Source organism: Theropithecus gelada, chromosome 2 (assembly GCF_003255815.1).
Source record: "Theropithecus gelada isolate Dixy chromosome 2, Tgel_1.0, whole genome shotgun sequence".
In the NCBI taxonomy this organism is placed as follows: Eukaryota; Metazoa; Chordata; class Mammalia; order Primates; family Cercopithecidae; genus Theropithecus; species Theropithecus gelada.
This window is the reverse complement of record NC_037669.1, coordinates 104,361,452-104,375,329: the sequence shown is the minus strand read 5'-3', so window position 1 is coordinate 104,375,329 and position 13,878 is coordinate 104,361,452. Positions and strand designations below refer to the sequence as shown.

Genomic DNA, 13,878 nt, shown 5'->3' with positions numbered 1-13,878 from the left:
AAAACGTTATTATGCAAGGACTCCAGGTGAACACTTAAGGCAGGATGGCTATCTTAGCAATCACAGATGCCAATCAGAAACACTTGTTTCATTAACTGTTCCACAGGCATCTGTGGTCAAGCCTGTATAAGGATAGGAAAAGCATGTTAGGGTAATTTAGAACAATTAAAAATGCTGGATTCTTTGAAACTAACTTCTTTGATGTGTGTGAAGTCAGGGAAAGGAATGGGAAAGGGTGGAGGGAAAACACACACAAATGCACCAGATAGTCTGTGTGTAGTAAGCAACCCAATGCCTTGCTAAAAATATTTCCCTTAAGAGCATGCTCTTTCCTAAATGTTGTAATTATGCAAAATGTTTTCCTCCCTCTCTTCCCCGACTCCCTCCTAGTTTGCCTGCTGCAGACATCAACTGCTTTTGTAGAAACATTCAGGAACCTCAGAGAGCCCCAAGCAGCTGTGCCCATCACAGCCAGTGTCCGGGAGACAGCTCTTCCTTTCCAGGGCTAGACACTCACTCAGAACATCACAGGGTACCCAGGGAAACAACACTCGGTCTCCCATCTAACCAAGTGAGTGCGAAGCAGCTACCCATAAAAACGACTCTTATGAACCAATCACTTATAAAAGCCACCCAGCGCTTCATGAGTATCAGCTCCTTTGACTTGCATTTAAAATGACAGACCAGTGGTTCCCAACCTTGGATGCACACTGGAATCACCAGGGGAGCTTTAAAAACTACTAAAGCCTGGGTCCCACCCCAGAATTTCTTATTTAATTGCTCTGGATGAAGCCTGGAAGTCAACATTTTTAGAAGCTCCTCAGGTAATTCCAATGTTTGACCAAACTTGAGAACTGTTACTACTCAGTAGTTCTCAAACTTGAAGCTGCATCAGCATCTCCTGCAGGACTTGTTAAAACAACAGACTGCCGGGCCCCACCCCTGGGGGTTCTGATTCAGTAGGCCTGGGATGGGTCCCGAGAATGTACATTTCTAAAAAGTCCCAGGTGACGCTGTTGCCACAGGTTTTCGGAATCACACTGCTTTAAATCTTTAGGGAGAAATGTATTTGAGAAAAAGAAGACATACATCTGGGGAAGGTGTTATAAAAAAACTTCAATGTTTCAATGTTTAGAAGGGAATTCCTCAATCCACCATCCCAAGTTAGCCTTTGCCCAAAAGGGTAACTTTAAGCTCTGAGCCCACCTCTCCAGGCCTTTCATGCCGGGAAAGCATGATCTCAGTCCCTACCAGGGCTCCTTTCCGTCAAATGAGCCCATTGATTTGCTACTGTCATTCATTTATGCAGGAGATTAAAAGCCCAATTATCCTCCCCCAACAAAAGGCTCCCTACTTCCTTCTGATTCACATCTAATGACGTCTTTAGAGAAATCCTAAAATTTAAAAATCTGTGACAATGCACTAAAAACAACAAAACAGACCCTCACAAAAACCAGCAGCAGATGCCTTAAAAAATGTCATACCCCCTTTTACCCAGAAATTTCAGAAACTTAGCTTCAAGAATCAAGAGAACAAGAAAACAGCTAGACGAATGTTCACAGAATTTGAGAATAATCTGGAAGTACCCACTTTTCAGCAACAGGTGATCAGCTAAATGCATACTCATGCAATAAGTACTTTAACGAGGAAATCACAGGGGAATGTTGGGTGCTAAAGAGATGACATTGGCTGTGGAGTATGGAAGGAGATGAAGAGTATGGGCTCTGGAGCCACAGGGCTTGGCTTAGAGTTCTGGCTCTACTCTTACAGCCACATGCCCTTAGGCACATCTTTTATCCTCTCTGAGCCTCAGTTTCATTACCCTATGGGGCAAATAGAAATATCTATCCCTTGAGAGGTTGAGGAGGGCAGATCACGAAGTCAAGAGATTGAGACCATCCTGGCCAACATGGTGAAACTCCATCTCTACTAAAAATACAAAAAATTAGCTGGGTGTGGTGGCGCGCGCCTGTAATTCCAGCTACTTGGGAGGCTGAGGCATGAGAATCACTTGAACCCGGGAGGTGGAGGTTGCAATGAGCTGAGATCACGCCACTGCACTCCAGCCTGGCAACAGAGTGAGACTCCGTCTCAAAAAAAAAAAAAAAAACCACACAAAAACCCAGAAATATCTATCCTATAGGGCTGCTATGAGAATTAAACAACTGAATTTATGCATGTAAAGAACACAGAACAGTGTCTGAAACATAGTAAGTGTTCAATTTGAGTTAATGACTATTGTTAAAAAAAAGACTATAAAACAAGGATGTTTTGATGTATGATCTGTATAATTCTATATTTACATATGCACAGCAAAGATTGAAAGACTATGTAGCAAGTTAATGGTTATCTCTGGGTAGTGAGACTTAATTTTCATCTTTTTGCCTGTTTGTATTTTCTGAATTTTGTGTAATTAGTATTTGTTGCTTGTGCTAAGAATAAGCTACAAAAGTTTGTATTTTAAAGAAAACTAGGCCAGGCGCAGTGGCTCATGCCTGTAATCCCAGCACTTTGGGAGGCTGAGGTGGGCGGATCATGAGGTCAGGAGATGGAGACCCATCCTGGCTAACACAGTGAAACCCCGTCTCTAGTAAAAATAAAAAAAATTAGCTGGGCGTGGTGGCGGGCGCCTGTAGTCCCAGCTACTTGAGAGGCCAAGGCAGGAGAAGGGCGAGAACCCAGGAGGTAGAGCTTGCAGTGAGCAGAGATCATGCCACTGCACTCCAGTCTGGGTGACAGAGTGAGACTACGTCTCAAAAAACAAAACAAAACAAAACAAAACAAAACAAAACACAGAAACTAGCTCAAAAGCAAGCTCCTCCAAGAAACTAACATTCTAGCTCCATTCTGACTACTTCCTTGAAGCCATATGCTATGGAACATTTATGCATCTTATTTGTTCCCAATTACTTTCACCCTAATTAGTAGGTAAGCACTAATAAAGGCAAAGTCACAGGCTCAACCTTGCCCACTGCTCCTGCTCCTCATTAGAGTGAGATTATCTCAGAGACTTACTGAATTGAGTTGGTCCCAAAGGGATTGGGCACAAGAACTTGAGCAGACAACATATACCCTTGATATAAAATGATCATCTTCACATAAAAGTAAATGTTAGGATATGTGTCAAGGTTGGTGAAGAATACCTTCAATTTCCCCCCCATGTTAAAAGTGGCAACCATTTATCATATAATAATAATTACAATGAAGAGTTACCCACCCCGAGCACTCAAACCAAGTAAAAAACCTAGAGACACATTTTTAAAACTCTAAGACATCCTTGGACCCTCACTGACATAACTATAAAATGTATAAAAACCACTCTCACTGACATAACTCCTAAATTCCAGTTTAAGCTGATATTGTTATATAAACATAACCTCCATTTCTGGAAATGTGGAAATATGGTGGGTTTGTTTTTTCTCCAAATTGTCCTATCCTCTTAAAAAGGTGGGCTCATTGCTAATGAAAATGGCAGCCCTCACAGGGCTCAGGGGCATGCCTTAAACCCTGCCTGCAAAATAATTGAAGATTGCAACCAATTAGCTCTTATATTCATGAGCTAAGCAAGGTTTAATCTATGATCTCAAATCTTAGCCTGGAAACTGAGCAATTTTAAGCTTGAGTATTATTCAAGGAAAGAAAGAAAGAGGAAGGAAGGAAGGTAGGAGAAAGAAAGAGAAAAAGAAAGAAAGGAAGAAAGGAGAGGAGAGGAAAGAAAGCAGGCTCCTTACCTTCATGGCTGCTGGAGAAATAACCCGCTCTCATGTAGGATGACTGACAGTTAGGCACTTCTGAAAGGAAAGCAAAGGTGGACACAATCCTGTCAATAGTTTCTGCAGCAGACGCAGCACATTGGTCAACTGCAGCTCTGTGGCAAAGCCCCTAAACGCTCTGGGGTCATGTCTTTTTGGCTTTGTCCTGGGAAAGAGGTGCCACACCACTAAGCAAGATGGCAAACACCACAACCCACCATCTGAAAGGCAGGCTCTCCTAATCAAGAGTCACGGGAGGAAAAAAAAAGATGTTTCACTCTCGTTGTTCACTCATTTTAGCAATTAGTTAACACCAAATCTGGTGAAAGAGCCAATGGTAGTGGAAAAAATATTAGCTTTCAGAAGGCCAAGCCTGGCTTTTTGCCCCATGCTGACTCCTGGGTGTTAGGGTGGGAAGGGGAAGATGACTGCTTTAGATCTTTCCCAATTTGCTCCCCTTTACTCCTGGTGGTCACATCCAATTCTGCTCCAAGAGGTGGGAGTATTTTTACGCCAAAGGGATTAGCAGACCTGAAGTTAGGAAGCCAGGACCAGCATTGGAAGGGGGGTACAGGATTGCAGTTTGGTCCATTTTTGCCATGCTGGGACTGTCACATTGAAACTAAACCACACTCAAGTGACCTCTTCTTCAAGCATCATGTTATCAGTGTTTCCCATAACCAACTGGTGCCTGAATAGATCAACCTACGTATTATCTCAGAGAAGGTCAAGAGCAAATTCCATCCAAAACTGAACCCCAACACTCTTCAAGCTTGGACTCAGAGATGTACTTCATACCACTTCTGAATGCCTACTGCACTTCCTACCACTTACATACCTTTTCCGTTTTGTTTTGTATTCCGTTGTGCATAAACACGTCAGCTCTACTAGCTCCTAAGTTATTTGAGGGCAATTCTTATAAAAATTACAAAAAATTCTTATAAAAATTCCTGTCCCCAAGGCCCTGCATGTATAAGACACTGAATAATGAGACAGAAGAAAGCAAGAATGAAGCAACGAATAGCACAATTTGATGCTGACCTGAATCGACGCAGTAATCCCGAGGCTCCTGCTTGATTCCCATTGGTGACTGGAACCCGTGTGCTGGGGGCCCTGGCATGGCTGGGACCCCATGTTCATAGAGTGGGTCATGGTATTCTTGTTTGAATCCCTGAGGGGGCGGGGGAGCTGCAGGGACAATAGGCTCTGACATTTGCCGATGGTAACTGGGGCGATTATCTCCAGGAACTCCTGGCTGAGGAGGGAAGGGGTGGCAGGGTTCAGACAGTTGTCTCTGAAATCTGTAAGAAGAAAGAGGTTTTCGTGGTGAACAAAGACTTGATGAATACCTACTATGATCGAGCACTGGGGACTAGAAGAAGTTCCAATTAATGAAATTATTTGCAAGATACTTAATAATGCTTATTTCTGGACATTTTTACCTTCTTCCCAAAATTATATTGTGTATTTCGAAGCTCTTGAGTCAGGAAGTGGCAAAAAAAAAAAAAAAAAAAAAAATCAAAGCAATGATGTGGTAGCCTCTTTTTCTTTCATGTATGTATACTGTATGCACAGTCTATCTGTACAGATGGGCCAGATTATGTATATGAATATATGAGACCAATTATTTGCAAATAGCACTAACATACACATAAACATTTGTTCACTAGTTCATCCATTCTCTCACCTACAGATAGAAGGAATTTTTAAAGACTGAATACAAACTAATCAGTTAGAAAATGTAGTTAAAAAGAAGAGAGAGAATCCCATTCACAGTAGCAATAAAAAACATAACATTCTTAGGAATAATCAGGAAGCGTATAGGCCATATAAGAATAAAATCTTAAAATTGTTCTCTGAGGAAAAGAAAGAAAAAAGATCTAAGAGAAGATATTTAGGACTTTGAAGCTATTGATTCACTGAAAATTAATCTGTAAAAGCAAATGCCTTCCCAACTAACTTGACCAAATGATTCTAAACTTTATTTTGAAAGGACAAAAGGACCCACTAGCTATTGACATATGTCATAAAACTACACTAATTAAAACAGTAATACAAGGAATTGAGAGATAGGCAGATCAAAGGAATTTAGTGGCAAGCCAAAAACCGTCAAGTATATTTCAAAATTTACTACTTGTTAAGGTTAGCATTTCAAATTAGTTGGGGAAAAAGACCCCATTTTATACAGATACCAAAATAAATTTCACATGGATTAAAGGTTCCAATATAAAAAGTGAAACCAGGCCAGGAATTATGGCTCATGCCAGTAATCCCAGCACTTTGGGAGGCCGACGTGGGCAGACTGCTTGAGGTCAGGAGTTCAAGACCAACCTGGCCAACATGACAAAACCCCATGTCTACTAAACTACAAAAAAAATTGGCCAGGCATGGTGGTGGCTCACACCTGTAATCCCAGCAATTTGGGAGGCCAAGGTGGGCGGATCAGGAGGTCAAGAGATTGAGACCGTCCTGGCCAACACGGTGAAAACCGTCTCTACTAAAAATACAAAAATTAGCTGGGTGCGGTGGTGCATGCCTGTAGTCCCAGCTACCCAGGAGGCTGAGGCAGGAGAATCGCTTGAACCCGGGAGGCGGAGTTTGCTGTGAGCTGAGATTATGCCACTGCACACCAGCCTGGTGACAGAGCAAGACTCCTTCTCAAAACAAACAACAAAAAAACCCCCCAAAAATTAGCCAGGCGTGGTGGTGTGCACCTATAATCCCAGCTACTCAGGAGACTGCAGCATAAGAATCACTTGAGCCCGGGAGGCGAAGGTTGCAGTGGGCCCAGATTGCGCCACTGCACTCTAGCCTGGGCGACAGAGCAAGACTGTCTCAAAAAAAAAAAAAAAAAAAAAAAAAGTGAAACCATAATATGAAAGTAAATATATATGAAAACTTACAAAACTTAGGAGTGAGGGAAAACCTAAGTATCATACCAACAGCAGAAATCATCAAGATAAACCTGGATATACCTCACTGTATAAAAATTTCTGTAACTTAAAAAGACACCAGAAACGAAACAAAACCAAAAGAAACACCTCAAACCAAGGGGAAAGAAACACATCAAACCAAACGCCAGAAACAAAACCAAAAGTAAAACTGAGGAAAAATCTCCACAGATACAGCAATCTCATTGTTGACATAAAGAGCTTTTAGAAATTAACAAAAGATGAATATCTGAAGAGGAAAAAAATGGGCAAAGGACATAGGAATATCCTTACAGAATAGGAATGGTCATAAACAAAAAGTTTAACTCATTAGTAATTAAAAAAGTAACAAAGTCAAAAGAGAAGTATTTTTTTCCTTTTAGCTTGGAAGATGAGCAGGCAGTTAATAACTCTGTGCCAGGTACCTAAACAGCACTTCAATCACAGATGATGTGTAACTACAAAGATGGTCACCAATGCAGCTGTCTAACAAGGAAATCGGCTATATATATTGTGATACAGTCATTTAGTTGAAAGCAACCATTAGAAATTACATAATATGTAAATATATAAGGGCTTGGAAAGGTATTTTTGACATATTCAGGAAGGTTGCTAAACAGTAGAGTATCAAAGCTTAGCAAAAATAATAGTAGTAGTATGGTGTCACATAAAACCACAGAAAGATTGACATTTAAATATTAACACTGCCTATCTGTGGGGTGGTAATAATTTTAGGTGAATTTCTTTTTTTGCTCATCTATAGTTTGATAATAAATATGCACTGTTTTTATAACAAGATAGAACAATAAAAATCTGTTGCTATTATTTGAGTTTCCTTAACACTCTTCAGTTGTCAGATAGATCCAGATGCATGCCAGCTGCCCTTTCCCTGTTGGGTGTGCAGTGTAGAAGGGAAAGCCTGCCATCCCTTAGTAGGGAAGTGACCAAAGGCAAAGTTTCTTGGCTTTGTTTGCTTATCTGTGACATAGGGATGTATTATCCTCCAAATGCTTCTGAAATGGTGAAATACAATCATGTGTGTAAAGGATGGTTTCTGCCACAGCCATAATTGACAGACTGGGATAGAGTTTAGGAAGGTGGCTGTGGAAGGTTAGAGATGTGTGACCCTCAGTCCATGAAATACACAGGAAGCACTAATCTATGTGTATAAAGAAAAGCATTTATGAATATATACCCTCAGGTAGAAAGTAGGAGCCAAGGTTCAAGGGAAAATAATACAATCCTATACTATTAAGGTCTTATTCTCTACTTTTAGCTTAAATTCTATTAATTCATAGGATTCTTGAATAGCTTTAATAAAATAGTTCGAATTTGATTTGAATCAATCTGTGGGAACAGGTGGCCAGCAGATTTCTAGAACATCAAGATTTAATCTTAAACTGAAGAGATCTGTGGGCAGATAGGATACTGTTTACAGCAGGGTATAGCACAGCACAACATGCTCTGTCTTTACTACTCTACCTAAAGCAGCACGGTAAGATCATTTCATAATATGAAAACTACTGGGCAATTTACATATACTTATCCTTTTATCCCAGACATCAAAAGCCTCAGAATCCACCTGGCCAATGTCTTAAACAAGTTTTACCAACTATTGAAGGTTCAGTGGGCTGACAGCCTTTCATGGGTCACTGAATGCCCTGCAGCAGAACTTCTTCAGGTTGCTGTTACTTAAAGAAACCTTTCAATGGTTTTTAAAGAAGTGTAAACTCCCAGGTTTACACTTGACATTTAGAACACAGGCACCGGCACCGTGTTGCAAACCTAAAGGGAATTCTTTCAGAAAAGAAAGACGAAGTTTTTTTTTTTTTTTTTTTTAAAGACAGAGTCTTGCTCTGTCACCCAGGCTGGAATGCAGTGACTCGAGTGACTTGATCTCAGTTCACTGCAACCTCTGCCTCCTGGGATCAAGTGATTCTCCTGCCGCAGCCTCCCAAGTAGCTGGGATTTTTAGTAGAAACGGGGTTTCACCATATTGGCCAGGCTGCTTGAATTCCTGGATTCAGTGATCTGCCTCTTTCAGCCTCTCAAAAGTTTGCTGGGATTACAGGCGAAAGTCACAGTGCCTGGCCAATGAAGATACTCTTTTTATTTATTTTTTTTTGAGATGGAGTCTCACTCTGTCATTCAGGCTGGAGTGCAGTGGCATAATCTTGGCTCACTGCGACCTCTGCCTCTCAGGTTCAAGCAATTCTCCTGTCTCAGCCTCCAGCAATTCTCCTGTCTCAGCCTCCCAAGTAGCTGGGATTACAGGTGCCTGCCATCATGCCTGGCTAATTTTGTTTGTATTTTTAGTAGAGATGGGGTTTCACCACATTGGCCAGGCTGCTTTCGAACTCCTGACCTCAAGTGATCCGCCCGCCTCGGCCTCCCAAAGTGCTAGGATTATAGGTGTGAGCCACCGCACCCGGCTGAAGATATTCTTAAGGCCTTAGTTTTGTAAAGTGCCCAAATCTTGTGCTACTTGAAAGGAATGGTAAAAACACCTTCCATTTTCTCTCCCTTTCCCCTCTGCCACTATTCCAGCACCTTCGAAGGTGACCTCCATAAATCAGTTCCTTTGATAGCTCCGAGTCGGCATGTGCTGCTCAGTTCTGTAACCAGAGCCTCTGCAGCTGGCGGGCCGATGGCCTCACTTCCGCTTAGTGCTCATCTTCTCACCTTCCACAATGAAACTCTAGAGTTGGCCTGGTATGGCCTCCTCAGGAAAAGGTACTTCCACATGGGCACTAGCCAGCAACCTCATCCCCTCCCCGCAGCATAACTTTAAGGATGCGCAAAGCTTAGAGGCCTGTGATCTGCAGAACAGATTCTATAATTGGGATTGTTCTGTACTGGTTTGTTTTGAGAGAGCGGGAGTGGCCAAGGGGGATCTCAGGGGTAGGTCACAAAGCCAGTGTATTTGGAAGAAAGATTCTCAGAGCTTGCTGCTGATAATGTCTTTTATGTGCAGAGATTAGTAAAGTCATTCAGTCCTTGTCCTCAAAATACATCCTGTGAACTTTACTCACTGACCTTCATTTGAACCCCCTTCCCTTCTCCAGTCCTTTTGAAGTATGTGAGAATGTGTTGTATACATAATACAACCACGACAAAGATGCCTCTAATTTACCAAGGCAGGCAATCACTTTCAGTGAAGGCACAGCCTGGTTCCTACCAAACCTCTTCTTCCTCCCCTCCCTCCACTCCCACCATTAGCCCAACAGAGCACACGTGTAGGGAACTCACATTTGGTGAGCAAAGGGAGACTTCTGACTCTGAAAAAGCCTAAATTCAATAGGTCACAGTTTAAGGCTTTTTCGGTGCAAGTTTATTTAAAGAACCAGTTATTTATTTATTTGTCAGATTTATATAGCGCCTTTCCTCCCACCAGCTCACCCACACTCCCAACATTTGGTTTACGTTATGAAAACCGTTAGATGCTTTTTCTGCATTTCCTTTTTGGTTTCTGCTGCCAGAACACAGAGTAAACAAAATGCTTACAGGAAAAAAAAAAAAAAAAGGAGAAAAGGATCTCACAAAGGCTATATGGTGATTATGGGTGCCAGGTGAAGCAGTGACCGTTTAAAGGCCGGCTGAGAAATGATACATAAAATCTGCCAAGAAATCAACATCATGCACTTAGTACTTCCGTTAAGGCTCAGAGAAGAAGATGGAAAATCGAGAAGCAGCATAGCTGGGTAAGAGGCTCTGGCTGTGAAGTCAGAATATCCTGGGCTGAAATCCAACCTTTACCACTCAGTAGCTGTGTGACCTTGTATGAGTTATGTAACTGCCCTGAAGCCTCAGTTTCCTCTCCAAAAAACTAAGGACAGCCAGGATACCTTGTAAAGATGATGTAAGATAATGTATATTTTAAGGCCCAGCCCTGTTACAACACTGGTAAGTTCTCAATGAACATTATCTTCAACTGCCCCACCTTCTCCCCACAACTCCCAAGCTAAAATCAGAAGATATGCAAATATGGCTGGGCATGGTGGCTCAGGCCTGTAATCCCAGCACTTTGGGAGGCCAAGGTGGGCAGATTACCTTGTGAGTTCCTTACATGATGTTGGGAGTTTTGAGACCAGCCTGGCCAACACGGTGAACTGAAACCTGTAACGGTTTCACCGTTGACATGGAGTCTCGCTTAGTCGTCCAGGCTGGAGTTCAGTGGCACCATCTTGGCTCACTGCAACCTCCACCTCTCAGGTTCAAGCAATTCTCCTGATTCAGCCTCCCAAGTAGCTGGGATTACAGGCGCCTGCCATCACACATGGCTAATTTTTTTGTATTTTTAGTAGAGACAGGATTTCACCACATTGGCCAGGCTGGTTTCAAACTCCTGACCTCAAGTGATCCACACACCTTGGCCTCCCAAAGTGCTAGGACTACAGGCGTGAGCCTGTTGCAGTGGCTCAGGCCTGTAATCCCAGCACTTTGGGAGGCTGAGGCGGGCAGATCACCATGTGAGTTCCCTACGTGAGGTCGGGAGTTTGAGACTAGTCTGGCCAACATGGTGAAACCCCGTCTCTAGTCTCTACTAAAAACACACAAAAATTAGCCAGGTGCAGTGTCAAATGCCTGTAAACCCAGGTACTCGGGAGGCTGAGGCAGGAAAATTGCTTGAACCCGAGAGGTGGAGGCCGAGATCGCGCCACTGCACTCCAGACTGGGTGACAGAGTAAGACTCCATCTCAAAAAAAAAAAAGCAAATAAAAGAGAAGATCTTAAGGAACTGGGAGACTATGATACACACAAGCCACACACAAATCAAAGGAACCCACTGTTTGCCTTTTCAATATCCATTCTCCTTTTGCAGAAAGAGAATGGTGATTTTTGTCGGAGGTGGCAATGTGCCAACTTCACAATGTTTATTTTCCTGAGATACAATGAAGAGCCAGACACTGTCCCTAAACATACACCAAAGAACTCTGAAACAACTCCATAAGGCCTGCCAACACTGCTGAGACTCAAATGGGCCCACTTAAACTGTGAGAAGACATTGAGAGATAAGGAACAAAAAGCATGTCCTTTCTAGGCCTACATGTTCGTCTGACTTCTCAAGATCAAATATGGGAGAGGGATGGTGATGAAACTAAGACATGTCCCCAGGATATCAGATAGTGAAAGTATTAGTTGTAGATATAACATTAATAACTTTGGCTGGGCGTGGTGGTTCACACCTGTAATCCCAGCACTTTGGGAGGCTGAGGCAGGCAGATCACCTGAGGTCAGGAGTTCGAGACCAGCCTGGCCAACACGGTGATACCCCGCCTCTACTAAAAATACAAAAATTAGCCTGGTGAGGTGGTGTGCTCCTGTAATCCCAGCTACTAGGGAGGCTAAGGCAGGAGAATCGTTTGAACCCGGGACGGGGAGGTTTTAGTAAGCCGAGATCCCACCACTGCACTCCAGCCTGTGCGATGGAGTGAGACTCCATCTCAAAACAAAACAAAACAAAAAATATTAGTGTGATGATGAAAGATTAGGGATAAAGGGAGCATTACATTTTAAAAACTTAACATTAAACAATGAAGTTTCTCAGTTTGCGGTATCTACTTCATTTAAGGAAGCGTCCTTTAGTATAGTTTGTGTAAAATAAAAGTGATTTTTAAGAAGTAAAATTGTCATAGAAGCTAATATTTACTGAACACCTTCTCTATCCAAGCGTGATTTTATTTAATCCACCCAATGCTTCTATGTGGTGTCTATTATCTTATTTTCAGATGAAGAAACCAAAGTTTAGAGAAGGTGAGTGCCTGCCTAAGGTCACACAGTAGCAGAGCAGCAATTCAACCCCAGATCTGTCAGTCTGTCCCACTCCAGAGCCACTGGTCTACAGTATTTCTACAATCGTTTTAAAATACTCTCTGGAGGAGATTTAAATAAAAATCATATAGTCCAGGCAGCCAGAAAAATCCCATTTGTTTAGAAATTAAGAAACATATCTATAAAGAACTCCAAGGTTGAAAGAAATAATAGAAAATACTTGGAGCTGAATTTTTAAAATACTGCAAATCAGAACTTGTGCAATGTATCTAAAGCAGAACTTGGATAGGGAGATCAAATAACTGATTGTCCAAACCAGGATCCTTTGGAGAGTACAAGAAGCAGCTATTAGCAATCACTTCTAGACAAGGCATAGACAGACCATAAGTGACTTGGCAAACTTCCATGTACAGTCACCCTAGCCTAAACAGAAATTTTATATGGTTTTGTGCTTATATATTATAAAGAAAAAGGGCTAAAAATTAGTGAGCTAATCACACAACAAAAGAAGTTGGAAAAACAGAATAAACCCAAAGAAAACAAAGAATAAAGTATTTTAGTGAGAGCAGAAATCAATGAAACAGAAAACACCCGAGAGAGAATAAGTAAGGCCAAAAGCAGATTTGTTGAAAAGGCAATATATTGTCTGCCAAGACTAAGAAAAAAAAAAGGTCTATATAAATAATATAAAAAATGAAAAAGACAACTACAGATGCTATAGAGATTTTAGAAAGGGCACCACGAATAACTTTATGTCAATTAATTTTAAAACTCACACAAAATGGACAACTTAGAAAAATTTATTTATTTATTCAACTAAATAGAAATCCAGGGCAAAACTGTAAAATGTGAAGACACTGAGCCAGTAATTAAAAATCTTCCTACAAAGAAAATGTCAGGCCCATATGGTGTTACCAGTAAATTCTTCAAAAAGTTCAAGGAATAAAGACTTCCAATTTCCCATGAGATATTCTAAAATACAGAAAAGGGAAGACACCCTCTACTCATTTGATGAATATAACCTCAATGCTAAAACCTAGCAAGGACAATATAAGAAAGAAAAATTGTGTACTTTCTCAATCATGAAGACAGGTATGGAAGTCTTACATATTTATATCAGAAAACCCAAATTCAAGGGCCACGTGTGGTGGCTCACGCCTGTAATCCCAGCACTTTGGGAGGATGGGGTGGGTGGATCACCTGAGGTCAGGAGTTTGAGAGCAGCCTGGCCAACAAGGCGAAACGCTGTCTCTACTAAAAAATACAAAAATTAGCTGGGCATGGTGGCGCCCGCCTATAATCCCAGCTACTAGGAAGGCTAAGGTAGGAGAATTGTTTGAACCTGGCAAGTGGAGGCTGCAGTGAGCCCAGATGGCGCCACTGCACTCCAGCCTTGGTGACAGAGTAAGACTCTGTCTCCAAAA

At 41.8% G+C, this 13,878-nt stretch overlaps 1 protein-coding gene across 2 annotated transcripts in view; it reads right to left on the bottom strand.

The window, feature by feature from the left end:
• The window catches only part of ETV5 (ETS variant 5), a 62,388-nt gene that overhangs the window by 14,262 nt on the left and 34,248 nt on the right, over positions 1 to 13,878 (bottom strand). For both annotated transcript variants that reach the window (XM_025376244.1, XM_025376243.1), the window contains exons 8-9: positions 4,794 to 5,053; positions 3,732 to 3,791 (exon numbers count right to left, since the gene is read on the bottom strand). In XM_025376244.1, coding sequence (XP_025232029.1) covers positions 3,732 to 3,791; positions 4,794 to 5,053 — 320 coding nt within the window. The remainder of the gene's footprint in view (positions 1 to 3,731; positions 3,792 to 4,793; positions 5,054 to 13,878) is intronic.